General features: G+C 37.7%; 1 protein-coding gene across 2 annotated transcripts in view; it reads right to left on the bottom strand.

Moving 5' to 3' along the window:
* The window catches only part of tet3 (tet methylcytosine dioxygenase 3), a 75,423-nt gene that overhangs the window by 39,628 nt on the left and 20,009 nt on the right, over positions 1–15,786 (bottom strand). For both annotated transcript variants that reach the window (XM_022664714.2, XM_049470686.1), the window contains one exon: positions 14,437–14,496. In XM_022664714.2, coding sequence (XP_022520435.2) covers positions 14,437–14,496 — 60 coding nt within the window. The remainder of the gene's footprint in view (positions 1–14,436; positions 14,497–15,786) is intronic.

Raw genomic sequence — 15,786 nt, 5'->3', positions numbered from 1 at the left:
TCTAGCTCGCTCAATCCCTCCCTCCACGAGTGACGCAGCACTTCTTTTATTCCCGCCACAAAAAGCAGCTCAGGCTTCCTACGGCAAAGCGAGGGATGCTGCCGATTAACCGGAACAACGAAGAACATAAAACAAAGCAAGGAATTCAATTAGGTATCATAAATATTTTAAAATTTGCTAATTTTTAGCTCAGGTTTGTGCCCCAAAACAATATGATCAACAACTAAAATAACAAACTGAAGGAAACTTAAGGACTAACAAAAGAAAGAACCAATAGGTGATGCCCAACAGAACCAAAACACCTTTATGTGTGGGAACTGCCACCTCCCAGACAGCTCTTCACCCCAGCGTGTGAAAATGACGCAAGTGAGGTGAGAACCTGCTAGCGCTTACACCCTAAAAACAGAGCCCAATTATCCCAAACCCAACCCAAGTCTCCTGTACTTTTTTCTTGTTTTACAATTTTCCCATTCAATCCACCCAGAGGTTCTTAAATCTTGACCTTGAATCGTTTTTCCAGTCCTGTTTTTTGTAATCATTGGTAGAACTGGCTTAAAAGTGGCTAATCAGTTACAATAAGTGTTCAATTAACTACCGAGACTTGAAACTGGATTCAAAGTCCAGAGTTGAAGACCTCTTTGCTCCAAAACTCAAAACTATATATAATTCCATGCCAAAAAGCTCAGATACCAACCCAGTGTACCAAAGTATTAGCCTAAAATTTTATATCTTAAACTTAATGCTCTGAGTTGCAATGTTCTAACATGATGCTCCAGTACTAAAAACAATGCTAAAACAACCCAGTTTTTTAGAACTTAAATCCTCTAGATTCCTCCAACAAAGAATTCCATCACTTTACCTAAAAACTAAAAAATGCCACGACACTTCAAACCCAATGCTCCAGTATATTTTTCCTCATATACCCCAAATACAGAGTTCCAGAGCTCTTAACCAATACTTCTATACTTCATTACTAGTTGCTTCAGTCCAATCCTCCAAAAGCTTCATTTAATGCCCTTTGAAACCAACTTTTTTGTCTTTAAATCTAAAATTCTATGTCCTAATGTTCCAGTCCTCAACTCAGTACATTAGTATTCCAAACTATCCAAACCAAATTCTAACCTAAAGTAAAATACTCTAAAACAAAGCTCTAATCCAATGTTTTAACTCAATCCTTAACTAATCCCAAAGTACCATGCCAAAACTTAAGTTCAAACCCATTTCAAGTCAAAACGCAAAATTCTTGAATTTTAACCCAACGTATCAATACAAATTCTTTTGAATACTGTCCTTAAGCTTGTTTTCAAAAGGTACCGTGTCCTCCACATGTTGATGTTTTATGTCCTTTGACACCAGACACACCCACTTCAACTAGGAATGCAGAGGGAAGTGTGCTATTGGAATGGTGCTCCAAGAAAATAACAACCTTTTCTGATCTTCTGTTATCTGTGGCAGTTCCACTACAGCTGTGTATATATGAGAATAGAGTATTTTCAGGTTTGAGGTTTTATTCTTTAATGCCCTGAACCACACCCTAGCATCAGTGATTACTACGCTCTGAGTCATTTCCAATGATCAAAGGCACAAATGCATCACATCAACAGGACTCGGCTGTTTGCCTTCAGATATACTGGCCTTCAAGCAACCAAAAACAATAAAGTGAAGTTAACTTCAATAACAATAGAAGTAAAAATAATTAAATCCGAGTTCTGCAGTTCTGGGAATTATGGGTGGCTGTTGAGGAAAACAAATTATTGGAAATTTTAATAATAAATCCATAAAAAATCCATGCATTCCATGAAATTGATTAACAAAACAAGATGTCCATTGTGTCAACATAACTCACCTCTGTGCCAACACTAATAAACAGCCACACTGGACAGTTCTACCACTTCCTCAAAAACAAAAAAGGACGTAGAAGTGACATTTGCATTTCCTCTAAACAGAAGGCAAAGCAAAGTCAAACAGACTAGCAGAACTTACAACTTAACAAAGTATGGAAGTTTACTGACTGCTAGACAATACTACGTCAGATAAGGTTGTAAAAGTAAAACTGGACCAATAATTCGCTTATAGTTCAGGAAGCAGAAGTTGGAGACTCTAGACTCTACTCAATCCTCAGTGATTTACATCTGGATGATGTTCTACAGCCAGAAGACCTATAGTGTTGTACATTAGCACGGCCTTATCCAATATGCTACATCAACCACTCCAAAAATATAGATAAAATAGATACAGATATTTAAAGAAAAGCACAAAAAGAGGTTTAAAAAGAGCACAGCCCCCAACATCCCATTAAATCACATGACCTGGCCAAGCCACAAACCTCAGGTCACAGGACTTTGTTTTGTTGCATCATCAGAAGAAATGAACAAGGATGTGAAACCAAGACCTTACATACTGACCTACACACTAAAATACACTCGAAAATACAGGATTTACGCTGTTCTGAAAGTAGAAGCAACTAGTAGAAGGAAAAAAAAAACAATCTTTTATGGATTAAATTCAAAAAGATTTTACCAAAGCAATTCTATTGGTCCATTTATTACAGTCGTCTTTAAACTATATCAAATCAATTATGCTGTGTTAAGTTATGATCTATAACACAAATTACTCTATAGATGTATAACAGCAAGAATGAAGCTTGTTTTTATTATAGAGTTATAACACAAAACGCTCAAGACATAGTACAAAACAAAGTACATAGACCTAATAGTGTAACATAAAAATAAACCCTATTTCTAATAAGTGTTATTACATAGTTATTACTTACATATGATGCACTTAGAATCAAAGCTAATCTAACCAACTTTTATTGTACAAATCAAGATCAATGTAAACTAAGGGAGCACTGCAAAAAGTGAAATTTACAAAATTTAAGGCAATAAATCTTATTTTCTTCTCTGATAAGACTTTTTGTCTTACTAAGCATTGTGTAAGTGTTAGATTATTCTGCTTATTTTAGGGATAATTTTCTTAATTATTCTTACTTAGGATTTGCACCTTATTTTAAGTCATTTGAACTCAAAATAAGACCAATCAAGCAGCAATCAAGTTATTCTGATTCTCGTGTCCAAAAACTGTGACTTTTTTGCTTGATTTAGGTGTTTCTTCACTCATTTTGAGACTTTGCCATTGCTTTTTGTAAGAAATCTTAATAAGAAAATTTAGCTTACCCCATTGGCAGATTTTTTTTTTTTGCTTAATATACATATATTTGTCTTAATTTTCATATATTTTGTCTAGTTTTTGCCAATGGATTTTTTGCAGTCTGGTCAATATGACCCTAAAATAATATCACAATTTTGAAAGGTATTGTTTTGCGATAACAATATTCTTGGCAATACGACAGGACATTGAATTTTTAAACAAAATACATTTTGTTTAGTGTAAATGTAACAAAAGTAATGCAGTGTAACAAATATCTACCTCAAAACTAAAGCAATAATAAATATATTTTTTGTATTGTGTCAATTATTTTGGCGATATTATTTCATATGAATACGATATGATATGGCACAATCCTGGTATTGTAAACACCTAAACATCTTTTTTAGGCTACAGAAATTATGATTTAGTAGGAACGAGTCTTAAAAAGTAACAGTTTAAACATACCTACTGTATTTCATGTGTTATTACAATGTTATAACAACATTACAACACTTAAAGCTGATCTAACCCAAACTTTCTGAAATAAAGTGTAGGGCACTAGGCTAAATCATGCAGTGTAACCATATAAACCATATATTAAAAGTGTACACATCTATATTAAGTTATTACATATTTATAGTATACTTATTACACTCAAAGCTGATCAAGTTGACCTTTGCAAAATCTCAAAGAAGTAATAGTACCCAATAATTTAATTGTGTATATATATGTAATAATGTATACCTCCAATTTATGCAACTTTTACAAAATTTACACTGTACTGGTTATTACATAGTTATAACATACATATGACAGTCATTTACCAATCAAAGATGATTTAACATATCCTGCATTGTAACCATATAAACCATACACTAAATATGTAAACATCTATAATAAGTAAATTGTATGTTATTACATGGTTATAACACATGCGACACTCATATAGCAATCAAAAAGGATCTAACCAACATTTCTGAAAACTCAAGAGTAGCACACAAAGCTAAATCATACAATGTTACCATATAAACTGTACACTAAATGTGTAAACATATGTATTAAGTATTATTGTATGTTATTACATAGTTATAACATACTTAATACACTCATACACTCAAAGCTGATCTAGTCAACCTTTTACCAATCAAAGATGATCTAATACAAGACTAAATTATTCATTGTACCATATAAACCACACACCAAATGAGTAACAATAAGTAAATTGTATGTTATAACATGGTTATAAAACACATACGACACTCATACAGCAATCAAACAGGATCTAACCAATCTTTCCAAACCAACAACCCAATAAACCACTCAAGACTAAACCTCGTAACTCCGTCTCCCGTATGTTTGATGTGATGCTGGCTGACCTTGATGTGAGCCGTGGTGATCTGTGGGAAGATCTCCATCACTGATTATCTGTAGAGTTTATTATCTGTAGAGTGAAGATGAGCAGATAGAGGAGCTCACTGTCACTATCTGTTCTTCTCCTTCAGTTTAACACTCAGCCCTGACTCATCATCCTCCACTCATCTCCTACACACACACACACACACACACACTGGCACAACAAACACTGACAACCACCTCCACACCCAACCAAAAACCAAAACACGATCAGATTTGGACAAAATAACAGAAACAACAGCATTTCTGCCTCATCATTCATCAGTCAGGAGTGATTACTGCCCTCATGACTCACACTGTTCATCACTGACCAATGAACAGGCTGTAAACGCTGACAGAAATCACGGTACGGCCAAAGAACTGAAAGAACCAAAATTTGGAACCACTAAAATCAAAATTTTGGTTGGTTTACAGTGTGAAACACTTTATTAAGAGGTTCTGACCAATCACAGACCATCTCTCTATCTCTCTCTCTTTCTCCCTTTCTTTCTTCATAAAAATATAATACACCATTTTATACCTGACCTGAAGTGTCCCTTTATACATGTGTAGAGAGAGGGAGAGAGAGAAAGAGAGAGAGAGAGAGAAAGAGATAGGCTTGGCTGGTGCGCGGCACGTGCGAGTCGGCACGCAGCACTGAATCCCCACCCCCTCCATCCCCCCACCCACCATACACCACTCACAAAGAGAGAGAGAGAGAGAGAAAGAGAGAGAGAGGGGAGCTACAGAGAAAGAGAGATGGAGAAAAAGAACGAGAGACAAAGACACAAGAAGGTAAAGAGTAAATGAGCCAGAGCAAGAAAAAATGGGTGAATAAGCAAAACACACACAGAGAGATGAGGAAAACAGAGGATAAAGGGAATTAAAGAAAAAGAGAAAGAGTGCAAGAGATAGAGACAGAAAGAGAAATGGAGGGAAAGATGGAAAACAAGAGATGCAAGAGGTGGGAGAGGAAAAAATAAATAAAATAAGGTAAAAAAGAAAGATACTTTAAAGACAAAAGAGGTGGAAAAAAGAAAGAGGAAGAGAAACAGAGAAACAGAAACAAAAAGAAAAGGTTAAAGCAAAGAGAGAATACATAAAAAACAAAGATAAGAAAAAACAAGGTAGCAAGAGAATGACAAGAAATAAGACAGGAATGAATAAAAGAAAATAAAATAAAAGGGGGGAAACAAAAAGTGAATGTAAGCAGAAAAGTCAGAAAAAGAAAGAGAAAAGAACAAGGAAAGCAGCTGAAGAGAAGCTGAAGAGAGAAAAGAAAGCAAGAAAGAGCTAAGATTAAAGAAAGAGAAAGAAAATGAGAAAAAGAAAAAAGAGATAAAAGAAAGATGAAAAGAGCATAAGACAGAAGATGAGAAACAAAGTAAAAAGGTTCACAGAGGAGAGGGGGAATAGAGAGGGGAACAGGGAAAGGAGAAAGGGGAAAGAAGAGGGGGAATGAAGATGGACGGAGAAAGGAAGAGGGCAAAAAGGGCAAAGAGAAATAGAGAGATGGGAACTCATTCTCTCATTCCCTTGCTCGCCCGCTCGCTCTCAGGAGTCAGGCTAAGATTAGCTCTCCATATGTTGGGCTCAGATGGAGGCAGATTTAAAGGGCCAGCGCTCCACCTCTCCCTCCCTCTCTCTCTCTCTCTCTCTCTCTCTCTCCCTCCCTCTCTCTCTCTCTCCGTTGCACTGTGGGCTGCAGGATTGCGTGTGATGCTGCTCTGCTATTGTTCTTTACTCCCTCAGAAGCTTCATAGCAACACGATCAGAGATGCTATGTGCACAGATTCATCCAGACATCATATCAACATGTTTCTATAGCTTCAATTAAAATCAATAAAAATGCAAGGACCAATTAAAACGCCTGAAGGAAATTCTAGACCAGAGGTCACCAAAAGGCGGACACTGGTCCAGGTCCGGACCCAAACCGATATAAAAGCTACTGAGAAAGATTTAATTCTAACATTGTTAATTTAAATCGGTTTACGTGCTTTATTGTGGCGCAGTAAACTCACAGACCAATCACATGTGTTGTTAGATCACCAAACGCTCTTCTCTGCCAATCAGATCTGTGCAGGAAGGGTGTGGGAACCCGTGTTGTCAGGGTCGTGGTCCAATACACTACCACTGCCTCGCTAGTGAATTGGGACACGGCCGGGGAAAAACACCCTTATAAGGAGATGGGGAGCCCAAGAACGGGCGTAAAAATGAGAACGGGCATAAACTAAAGACACGCTGAGCGCGACAGAGAGAGATGGGGGAGGAATGTAAACAAAAGCTCGCCAGAGAGGGATTTTATTATTATTATACATTTTTTTCATCATAGTTCAAAAAACCTCACGGGTTAAGTTAAAAAGTTAAAAATGACGAAAGTCCGGACCTTGGCCTGACTAAATTTTCTCTAACTGGACTGTACTGAATTCTATTTAAATACCCCTGATCTAGACCCAAGTTTTTGACCTTTGGAATAGTGAACCTCCTGGTGAGAGATCATTCACTGCTATACATGCACTTAAGGATCATTTGCCCAGTTGAGCCAAGTTGGAAAACTGGACCGAGACAAACAGGATGGATTTTTAAAACGTCTATGACTTTGTTTGCATTTTTAGGAACAAATCCGGGTTCCTTTTTGGGATGAGACAACCAGACAATCAGACAATGTTTTGGATTAGAGTAGAGTATGGAATCTTCAATCCAACTGCAGTGAAATAAAAGATTCCTTCATTGCAAAAAAAAAAAGAGTAATCGAGAAATCATTTATTTAATCATGAAACTCGAAGCACTATATTTCGCACAAACTACTTTTAATATGGTACAACCCGCTTACGAATGCCTTGTACTTAAAAATGCCTCAAAGCATCAGCATAAAGCATTTATAAAATAGCTAGAAAGCGCTAGAAAGAAATGCTACCATTAGTAAAAACTGTAGCGCCATCACTCTCCGGTGAAGAACTTTCAAAGTAAGATTTACTGCTGTATTACTATGTTTTAAGTTCTGAAGTATAATCCAGTGTTTTAGGAGAGCTCTGTGTCGTCTCTGAGTTTCCCCACTTCTGTGTTTGTATTTACACCAACTCAAAAACTGATATCATCACATGGGCACGTAAACAATGTTTTGAATCATTGATTCCAATTTGCTTTTGATTCCTGAACCGATTCACTCAATGATTCTAATCTACGCTCAACCAATCAAAAGTGTTCCTCTAAATGCTCCTCAAAGCATCAAAACACCACACCAATTACAGGACAGCACTATTGGTTAACGGTTGCTGTTATGCACAATGTGAATGTAAGAAATATAATCTAATATAATCTAAAGTTATCTAAAAAATATCAAATAATCAAAGGGATTTCAGTAGAATTTCGGAATACTAATATATTGCACCCATTTATGTTGTATCCAGGATAGAGGATCCAACAGGGAACTAAATAGAACCTAATTTGAATTATAATTTCAATTTTATCCTTTCGCGCTAATATTACATAAGCCTTAATAGTAGCTACTACACAAGACAAATTCCTTTACAGACGTCACGTGTACCACCCCCCCGTTTCCCTAAACGCCAGCGCCGGGTGGTTATCTGCCCAGCTGATGTTTAAAGCCTGACCCTGAGCACGGGTTTAATGTGAATTAATGAGGAGTGGCAGGTGAAGTGCCGCTGCCTCGCCGCCACTGGGCGGCCGCTGGGCTGCCACTGGGCCCGGCGCAGCCGTGGAGATTCAAGCCTATTCATTTTTCATTAACTGCGGCAGCGCTGCCACACACTCCTGCAGGAACACCGCGCAGGCAGCGCCACATGCACGTGTGTGTGTGTGTGTGTATACACTACTGCGTATACACACACTGCATGTCCCAATACTTATGGACACCCATTCTAATGCATGCAGCATTTTAACCTGCTTTAAACTGCACCCATTGCTCACACAAATGTGCAAATGCACCTCCTGTCGTTAATAACTCACTAGTCCTGCCTCAGGATGAGCGCCATCAATCCTCACAGCAATTTTCACGTGTGTGCATACACCAGCAAACAAGCACACATTTAACGAAGTCGTGTCCCAATACTTTTGTCTATATAATATACAACAAGAAATAAGGTTGTGTCCTAATACACAATCCATGCTTTTGGTTATATAGTTTACATAACACGATGAATGAGGTTGTGTCCTAATAATTGTCTATATAATATATAACAGTAAATGAGGTTGTGTCCCAATATACAAAAATGCTTTTGGTAATATAGTCTACATAACAGGTTGTGTCCCAATACTTTTGTCTATACAGTATACAACAATTAATGAGGTTAAGCCCCAATATGTTTTTCTATATGGTATACAACAAAGAATAAGGTTGTGTCCCAATACTTTTGTCTATATACTGCAACACAATGAATGAGATCCCAATACTTTTGTCTATATAGTATACAACAATTAATAAGGTTGTGTCCTAATACACAATGCATGCTTTTGGTTATAGAGTCTACATAACACAATGAATGAGATTGTGTCCCAATATTTTTTTCTATATAGTATAAAACAATGAATGAGGTTGTGTCCTAATACACAATGCATGCTTTTGGTTATATATTCTACATAATACAATAAATGAGGTTGTGTCCCAATATTTTTTTTCTATATAGTATAAAACAATGAATGAGGTTGTGTCCCAATATTTTTTTCTGTATAGTATAAAACAATGAATGAGGTTGTGTCCCAATACACAATGCATGCTTTTGGTTATATATTCTACATAATACAATAAATGAGGTTGTGTCACAATAATTTTGTCTATATAGTATACAACAGTGAATGAGGTCGTGTCCCAATACTTTTGTCTATATAATATACAACAAGGAACAAGGTTGTGTCCTAATACACAATGCATACTTTTGGTTATATATTCTACATAACACAATGAATGAGATTGTGTCCCAATAATTTTGTCTATATAATATACAACAAGGAACATGGTTGTGTCCTAATACACAATGCATCCTGTTGGTTATGTATTCTACATAACACAATGAATGAGGTTGTGTCCCAATACACAATGCATACTTTTGGTTATATAGTCTACATAACACAATGAACGAGATTGTGTCCCAATAATTTTGTCTAAAAAGTGCAACACAATGAATGAGGTTGTGTCCCAATATTTTTTTCTGTATAGTATAAAACAATGAATGAGGTTGTGTCCCAATACTTTCGTCTATATAGTCTATATAACACAATACTTAGTTTTGGTGATATAGTCTGCATAACACAATAAATAAGGTTGTGTCCCAATACTTTTGTCTCTATAGTGTTAATATAGTGTAAATATATAGTCTAAATAGTATAGTCTAAGTAAAAAACAACAACAACTGAACAGGTGTCAAAATGCATTTGGTTATATAGTCTACATTACACAATGAATGGGGTTGTGTCCCAATACTTTTGCTCGTTTAGTTTAATATAGAGAGAGTAATGATGACAGCAGTAGCTACAGATCTGTCATATAAGTGCTGAGACAGCTAAAAACTGCCTTTAAAACTGGGACACGCTGTGCAAATTAGCACACACACACACACACACACACACACACACACACACACACACACACACACCTGACATTTACACACACTCAAAACAGGAAGTAGGGGCCTCTGTAATCACAGAAAGAAAATGCCAGCATAAGAAGAGTTCCAAGAATTGTGATGAAGAGTGTGTGTGTGTGTTTGCGAGAGTGTGTGTGTGTGTGTGTGTGTGTGTTTGCATAATCTGAACTAAAATGAGGGCAAAATATCACATGCTTTGTGTAGCACCAGTAACACTGTGCTGCAGTACAGTGATTTATACAGTAATACAGTAAACCTAATGATAAATTAGATTTATTAAATGAATTCTAAGGTGATTCAGATTATGAATCAGATCACAAATACTCTGTGAAGTATTAAGGTGCTCTTATCTGGGGAGCTGTTAACTTGCGGTTTCTAAAGTCTCTGTTGGGTAACTCTCGCTCTTCCTTTCTTGGGCTGGTCCTGATGAGTGCCAGTTCCATCATTATATTAGTTTTCAGGGTATTTTTTCGCGACTGTGCTACTCTACCTCTTCACTACTTTACTTTAACTGATGCTCTCAAACACTTTATTAAGAGACAAGAAATTCAAGTAATTAACGCTTGATGAGTTCAGCACAGCTGTTAACTGAAAACCTGAATTCCAGGAGACTCTACCTCATAAATCTAACTGAGAAATTATTTGAGGTCTGAAAGTTCTGCATCTTTTTTTTGTTATTTTAGCCATTTCTCATTTTCTGTAAATAAATGCTCTAAATGAGAATATTTTTATTTGTAATTTGGGAGAAATGTTGTCTGTAGTTTATAGAATAAAACAACAATGTTCATTTTACTCAAACATAAACCTATAAATAGCAAAATCAGAGAAACTGAATCAGGAACTGAAGTGGACTCTTACCTCTTAGTTTAGGAATGGTCATAAAAACATCTCAAATCTTAAAACACAGCGCCACATTACAACCACAGTAAATTACAGATTAAAATAATAAATACATCGTAAATACAGAAAACTCTATAAAATTCTATTTAACTCAGTATATTTAGGGTTTGTTGCGCTCTCTGTAATGTGTAATATATATCAGCCGGGAGATCCGGCAGCACTGCAGCAGCGCCGGCTCTAAAACCTGCCTTTAAAAACCCAAAACCAACCATCTACTTCCTCTAAACACAAATCTCACACTCACACCATTTCCCCTGCACTACACACACACCCTCACTATACACACACACACAGCACGGTCACATGACCGCAGCCCGGAGGGCGGTCCCGAGCTATAATTACAGCCATGATGTCATGCGCCACTCACTGTTGCCACAGAAACTAGGTCAGTGTTAACCCTTTCCCATAATTCAGCGGGGATTCCTCCAGCCCTGCCACGCCAATTGTTACGAAACACTTTTCCGACCCGGCGCTTTTCATGTGGCTCTGGGTTCTCGGCCGCGTTCCGGTGACTGCAGCGTTCAGTACTTTACTGTACTCGCTGTCAGTGGCAGCTCTCAGACCCGGCACGCCTGTCTGTTCTGGTAAACAGCAGAACGGGGGATTTTAAAGCTGAAATCTCGCTCTTCATTCATTAATCAGCCGGCGACTACGGCGCAGGAGCAGCCACGCAACCTGCCACACAACCTGCCACGCAGCCTGCCACAATAACAGCCACTCAACCTTTTTTGTATGTATGTTTTTGATATAAGAATTGTGTAACAGGGTAACAGACTGCAGCGTTCAGTACTTTACTGTACTCGCTGTCAGTGGCAGCTCTCAGAGCCGGCACACCTGCCTGTTCTGGTAAACAGCGGAACGGGGTGTTTTAACGCTGAAATCTCGCTCTTCATTCATTAATCGGCCGACGACTACGATACAGGAGCAGCCACACAACCTGCCACGCAACCTGCCACGCAACCTGCCACACAACCTGCCATGCACCTTTCTTTGTATGTGTAACGAGGTGGTAAAATGCAATGAAATTAGCAGATTTAACCATATAAGGTGTTTTTTTTATTGTTTATGGCCAGAAAAAGTATGTACTCAGGTTTTCAGGTTTGCAGGAGCAGCCACTCAACCTGCCACTCAACCTGCCACGCAACCTGCCACACAGCCTGTCATGTAACCTTTTTTTGTATGTGTGTTTTTGATATATTAAATAACACTAATTTTCCCTCTATATGAGTATAATTTAGGAGACTGAATTATAAATAGTGGATAATAATTCATAGTGGATACTGAGTAATAAGCCATGAATTAGATTATTATGTAATATGAATTAGAGAAGTAATAAATGTAAACATACTAAACTCCTGGCTATTTACGAAACAGCCACTAAGCTCCGCCCCCTCCGGTGGGGTGGAGGCCGGGTCAGACCGGCAGGGTTCTCCCGACCCGGTAGCAGCCGACCTGCCAAACACGGAACCAACCGCCACTGAGACCTGCCGCCGTCCTGCCCACACTACAGATTACTCCAGTACATAAACACTGTACCACGTGCTCACACACACACACACACACACACACACACACACACACACACACACACACACTCACACACACACACACACACACACACACACACACAAGCGCATGTGAATGAACCACTCACTTTTACTCCTGTTACCTCAAATGACCGAGAAAGTTGGACAGCCCCGCCTCTCACTCAGAACAGAGAGAGAGAGAGAGAGAGAGATAAAGGGAAAGAGAGAAGGAACAAATGAAACTGATATATATATATATATATAAACAGAGAGAGGGCAAGAGAATGAAAGAGACAGAAAGAAAGAAAGAGTGCGAAAGAAAAAGAGAGAGTGAGAGTGAGGCCTCCTCTTTTCTCATTCTGTCAGCCTCAGCTCGTCTCTCTCTCTCTCTCTCTCTCTCTCGTTCCCTCGCTTTCTCTCTTCCAATGAGCGGTGAGCGCGCGGCTCTTTAAACCCGGGCCCGTCCCACGCCGGCTCAACCAAAACACACACACACGCGCTAAACTCACACACACACACACACCGCGTTTACACACACACACATAAATATAGTTCAGATTATTACACTATTTCAGATTAACCTCAAACATTCTCAATAAATCCCAATTCTGACTCCAGTTCTGATTCTGAAGCAGGTTGTGATTTTGTTCTGATCTCACAAATGATTCCGATTCCAGTTCAGATTCTTTTGACTCTAGAATTGATTTTGAATCTGACTCCAATTCTAATTCTGACTCTAGAACTGAATCTGACTCTAACATTGATTCTGACTCCAATTCTGATTCTGGAACTGATTCTGATTTTGTTCTGATTTTACAACTGATCCTGATCTTAATTCTAAATTTAGATTTTGATTCTAATTCTAATTGTGGAACTGATCCAGATCGTAGAACTGGTTCTGATTCTGATTATAAAACTGATTAGTATTCTAGAACTGATTCTGATTGTGTAACTGATTCAGATTTTAGAGCTAATTCTGATTCTAATTGTACAACTAATTCAGATTTTAGATCTGATTTGGATTCTAATTGTGGCACTGAATCAGATTTGAGACCTGATTTGTATTCTAATTGTGGAACTGATTCAGATTGTAGAACTGATTTGGATTCTAATTGTATAACTAACTGTTCTCTAACTGATTATAGTTCACACTGTGATTCTGATATTGATTTGTTTTCGGTAGATAAAATTTTATTCAGATTGTGGAACCGGTTCAGGCTGGTTCTGGTGGACCCGGGGAGGCAGTGTGGGTGTAGGTGATACGTGGGGGAAATGAAGGTGGAGAGATGCAGAGTCACACAGAGAACCACAAAACCCAACGTTCCACCTGCCACTCACAGGTGGCAGCCGGCGCACACAGCTGTACGCCTGCCTCTCTCTCTCTCTCTTTCTCTCTCTCTCTCAGCTCAGAACTGATATATACAAAATATATTACATTTATATCTACAGCTCTGTAAAAAATGAAGAGAGCACATTCACAGTTTCTGAATCAGTTTCTCTGATTTTGCTATTTATAGGTTTATGTTTGAGTAAAATGAACATTGTTGTTTTATTCTATAAACTACAGACAACATTTCTCCCAAATTACAAATAAAAATATTCTCATTTAGAGCATTTATTTACAGAAAATGAGAAATGACTGAAAAAAACTAAAAAAAAAAAAAACTAAAAAAAAAAGATTCAGAAAAAAGATCCCCACCAGTCTTACACACTGCTTTTGGATAACTTTATGCTGCTTTACTCCTGGTGCAAAAATTCAAGCAGTTCGGTTTGGTTTGATCCTTTTTAAGTGCTCTTAATTTTTTGCAGAGCTATATATATATATATATACAGAGATATACAGGGACAGATGGATGGATGCTCACCTCTGTTGCCAGATTTGGGGATAAGGTGCAACCTTTTACGCTGTCCTCACAATATTCCACCTACAGAGAAAGAAAGAGAAAGATAGACAGAGAGAGAGAGAGAGAGAGAGAGAGAAAGAGAGAGATTAAAAATCAATAAAAAAATCACTATCTTGCTTTTAGTTCAGTCCACTGGGCTTCACTGCAGACAATACAGCCAAAGAACAACTAGTACAACCTGTACTAATAGTATTTAATACTATTGCTTAAAAGTACTGTACTGATGCTATATAGTACTAGAAAAATACTATAGCTTTTTTAGTATGGGCTGTACTATTGCTTAGTACTAGTAATTACTATTATTATTATTACTTACTACCACTTCTACTGTCGTTATGCACTTCTAGTAGCAGTCATTATTGCCATTGCATGACGATAAATGTTCTTAACTTACTCATTACTTTTATTTAGTACATCTAGTAATATTAATCATAGTACAGTTGCATTACTATTGCTGTGTACTATTTCTAGTACTATTGCTATTGCATCTTGTGACTAGGGTTGCAACGATTAGTCAATATAATCGATAATGTCGATTATAAACTCCAAATGTTAATCGTCGACTAATCGTTAACTAGTAGTACTGAGGACAGAAACACAATACGTCTCCAAAAAAAAAAGCCTAAACACAACATATTACACAATTCCTCACAAAATAGCTACGTTTTCTACATTTAAAGAGCGAATTCTGGACATTTGAACTGCATTAAAATGCTATTTTCAGCTGTTTTTATCGAGGACATGACAGAATTAATCGTTGACTAATCGACTATTCGGACACTTTTAGTACAAACACTATTGATTAGTTTTAGATCTAGATCTAGTTCTTATGGTTGGGTATTTCTATTCCTTAGTGCTATCAGTATTATCTAACAGTAATATCGCTGGCTGTACTAAGCGCTGCCACTATGATCAGGAGATCGCCGGTTCGAATCCTGTTCATGTAGCTTGCTTCATCAGCTGCCGGAGCCCTGAGAGAGCACAGTTGTCCTTGCTGTTTCTCTCTGGGTGGGTACAGTAGTACAGTAGATGGCGCTCTTCTTTCCCCTCATCACTCCTAGGGTGATGTGGATCAGCACAAGGCTGCTGCATCTGTGAGCTGATGTATCAGAACCGAGTCGCTGAGATTTTCTTTGAGAAAAGAGGCAGAGTCTGACTTTACATGTGTCTGAGGAAGCGTGTGCTAGTCCTCATTAGGGGGAGTCCTAATGAGAGGGTTGGGTAATTAGCCGCGTAAATTAGGGAGAAAATGGGATAAAAATGAGAAATAAATCGCTATTGATTTCTTTCACTAAATATATCGTTATTGCT

This window comes from Astyanax mexicanus, chromosome 22, assembly GCF_023375975.1.
Source record: "Astyanax mexicanus isolate ESR-SI-001 chromosome 22, AstMex3_surface, whole genome shotgun sequence".
In the NCBI taxonomy this organism is placed as follows: Eukaryota; Metazoa; Chordata; class Actinopteri; order Characiformes; family Acestrorhamphidae; genus Astyanax; species Astyanax mexicanus.
This window is presented reverse-complemented; position numbering and strand designations above follow the sequence as displayed.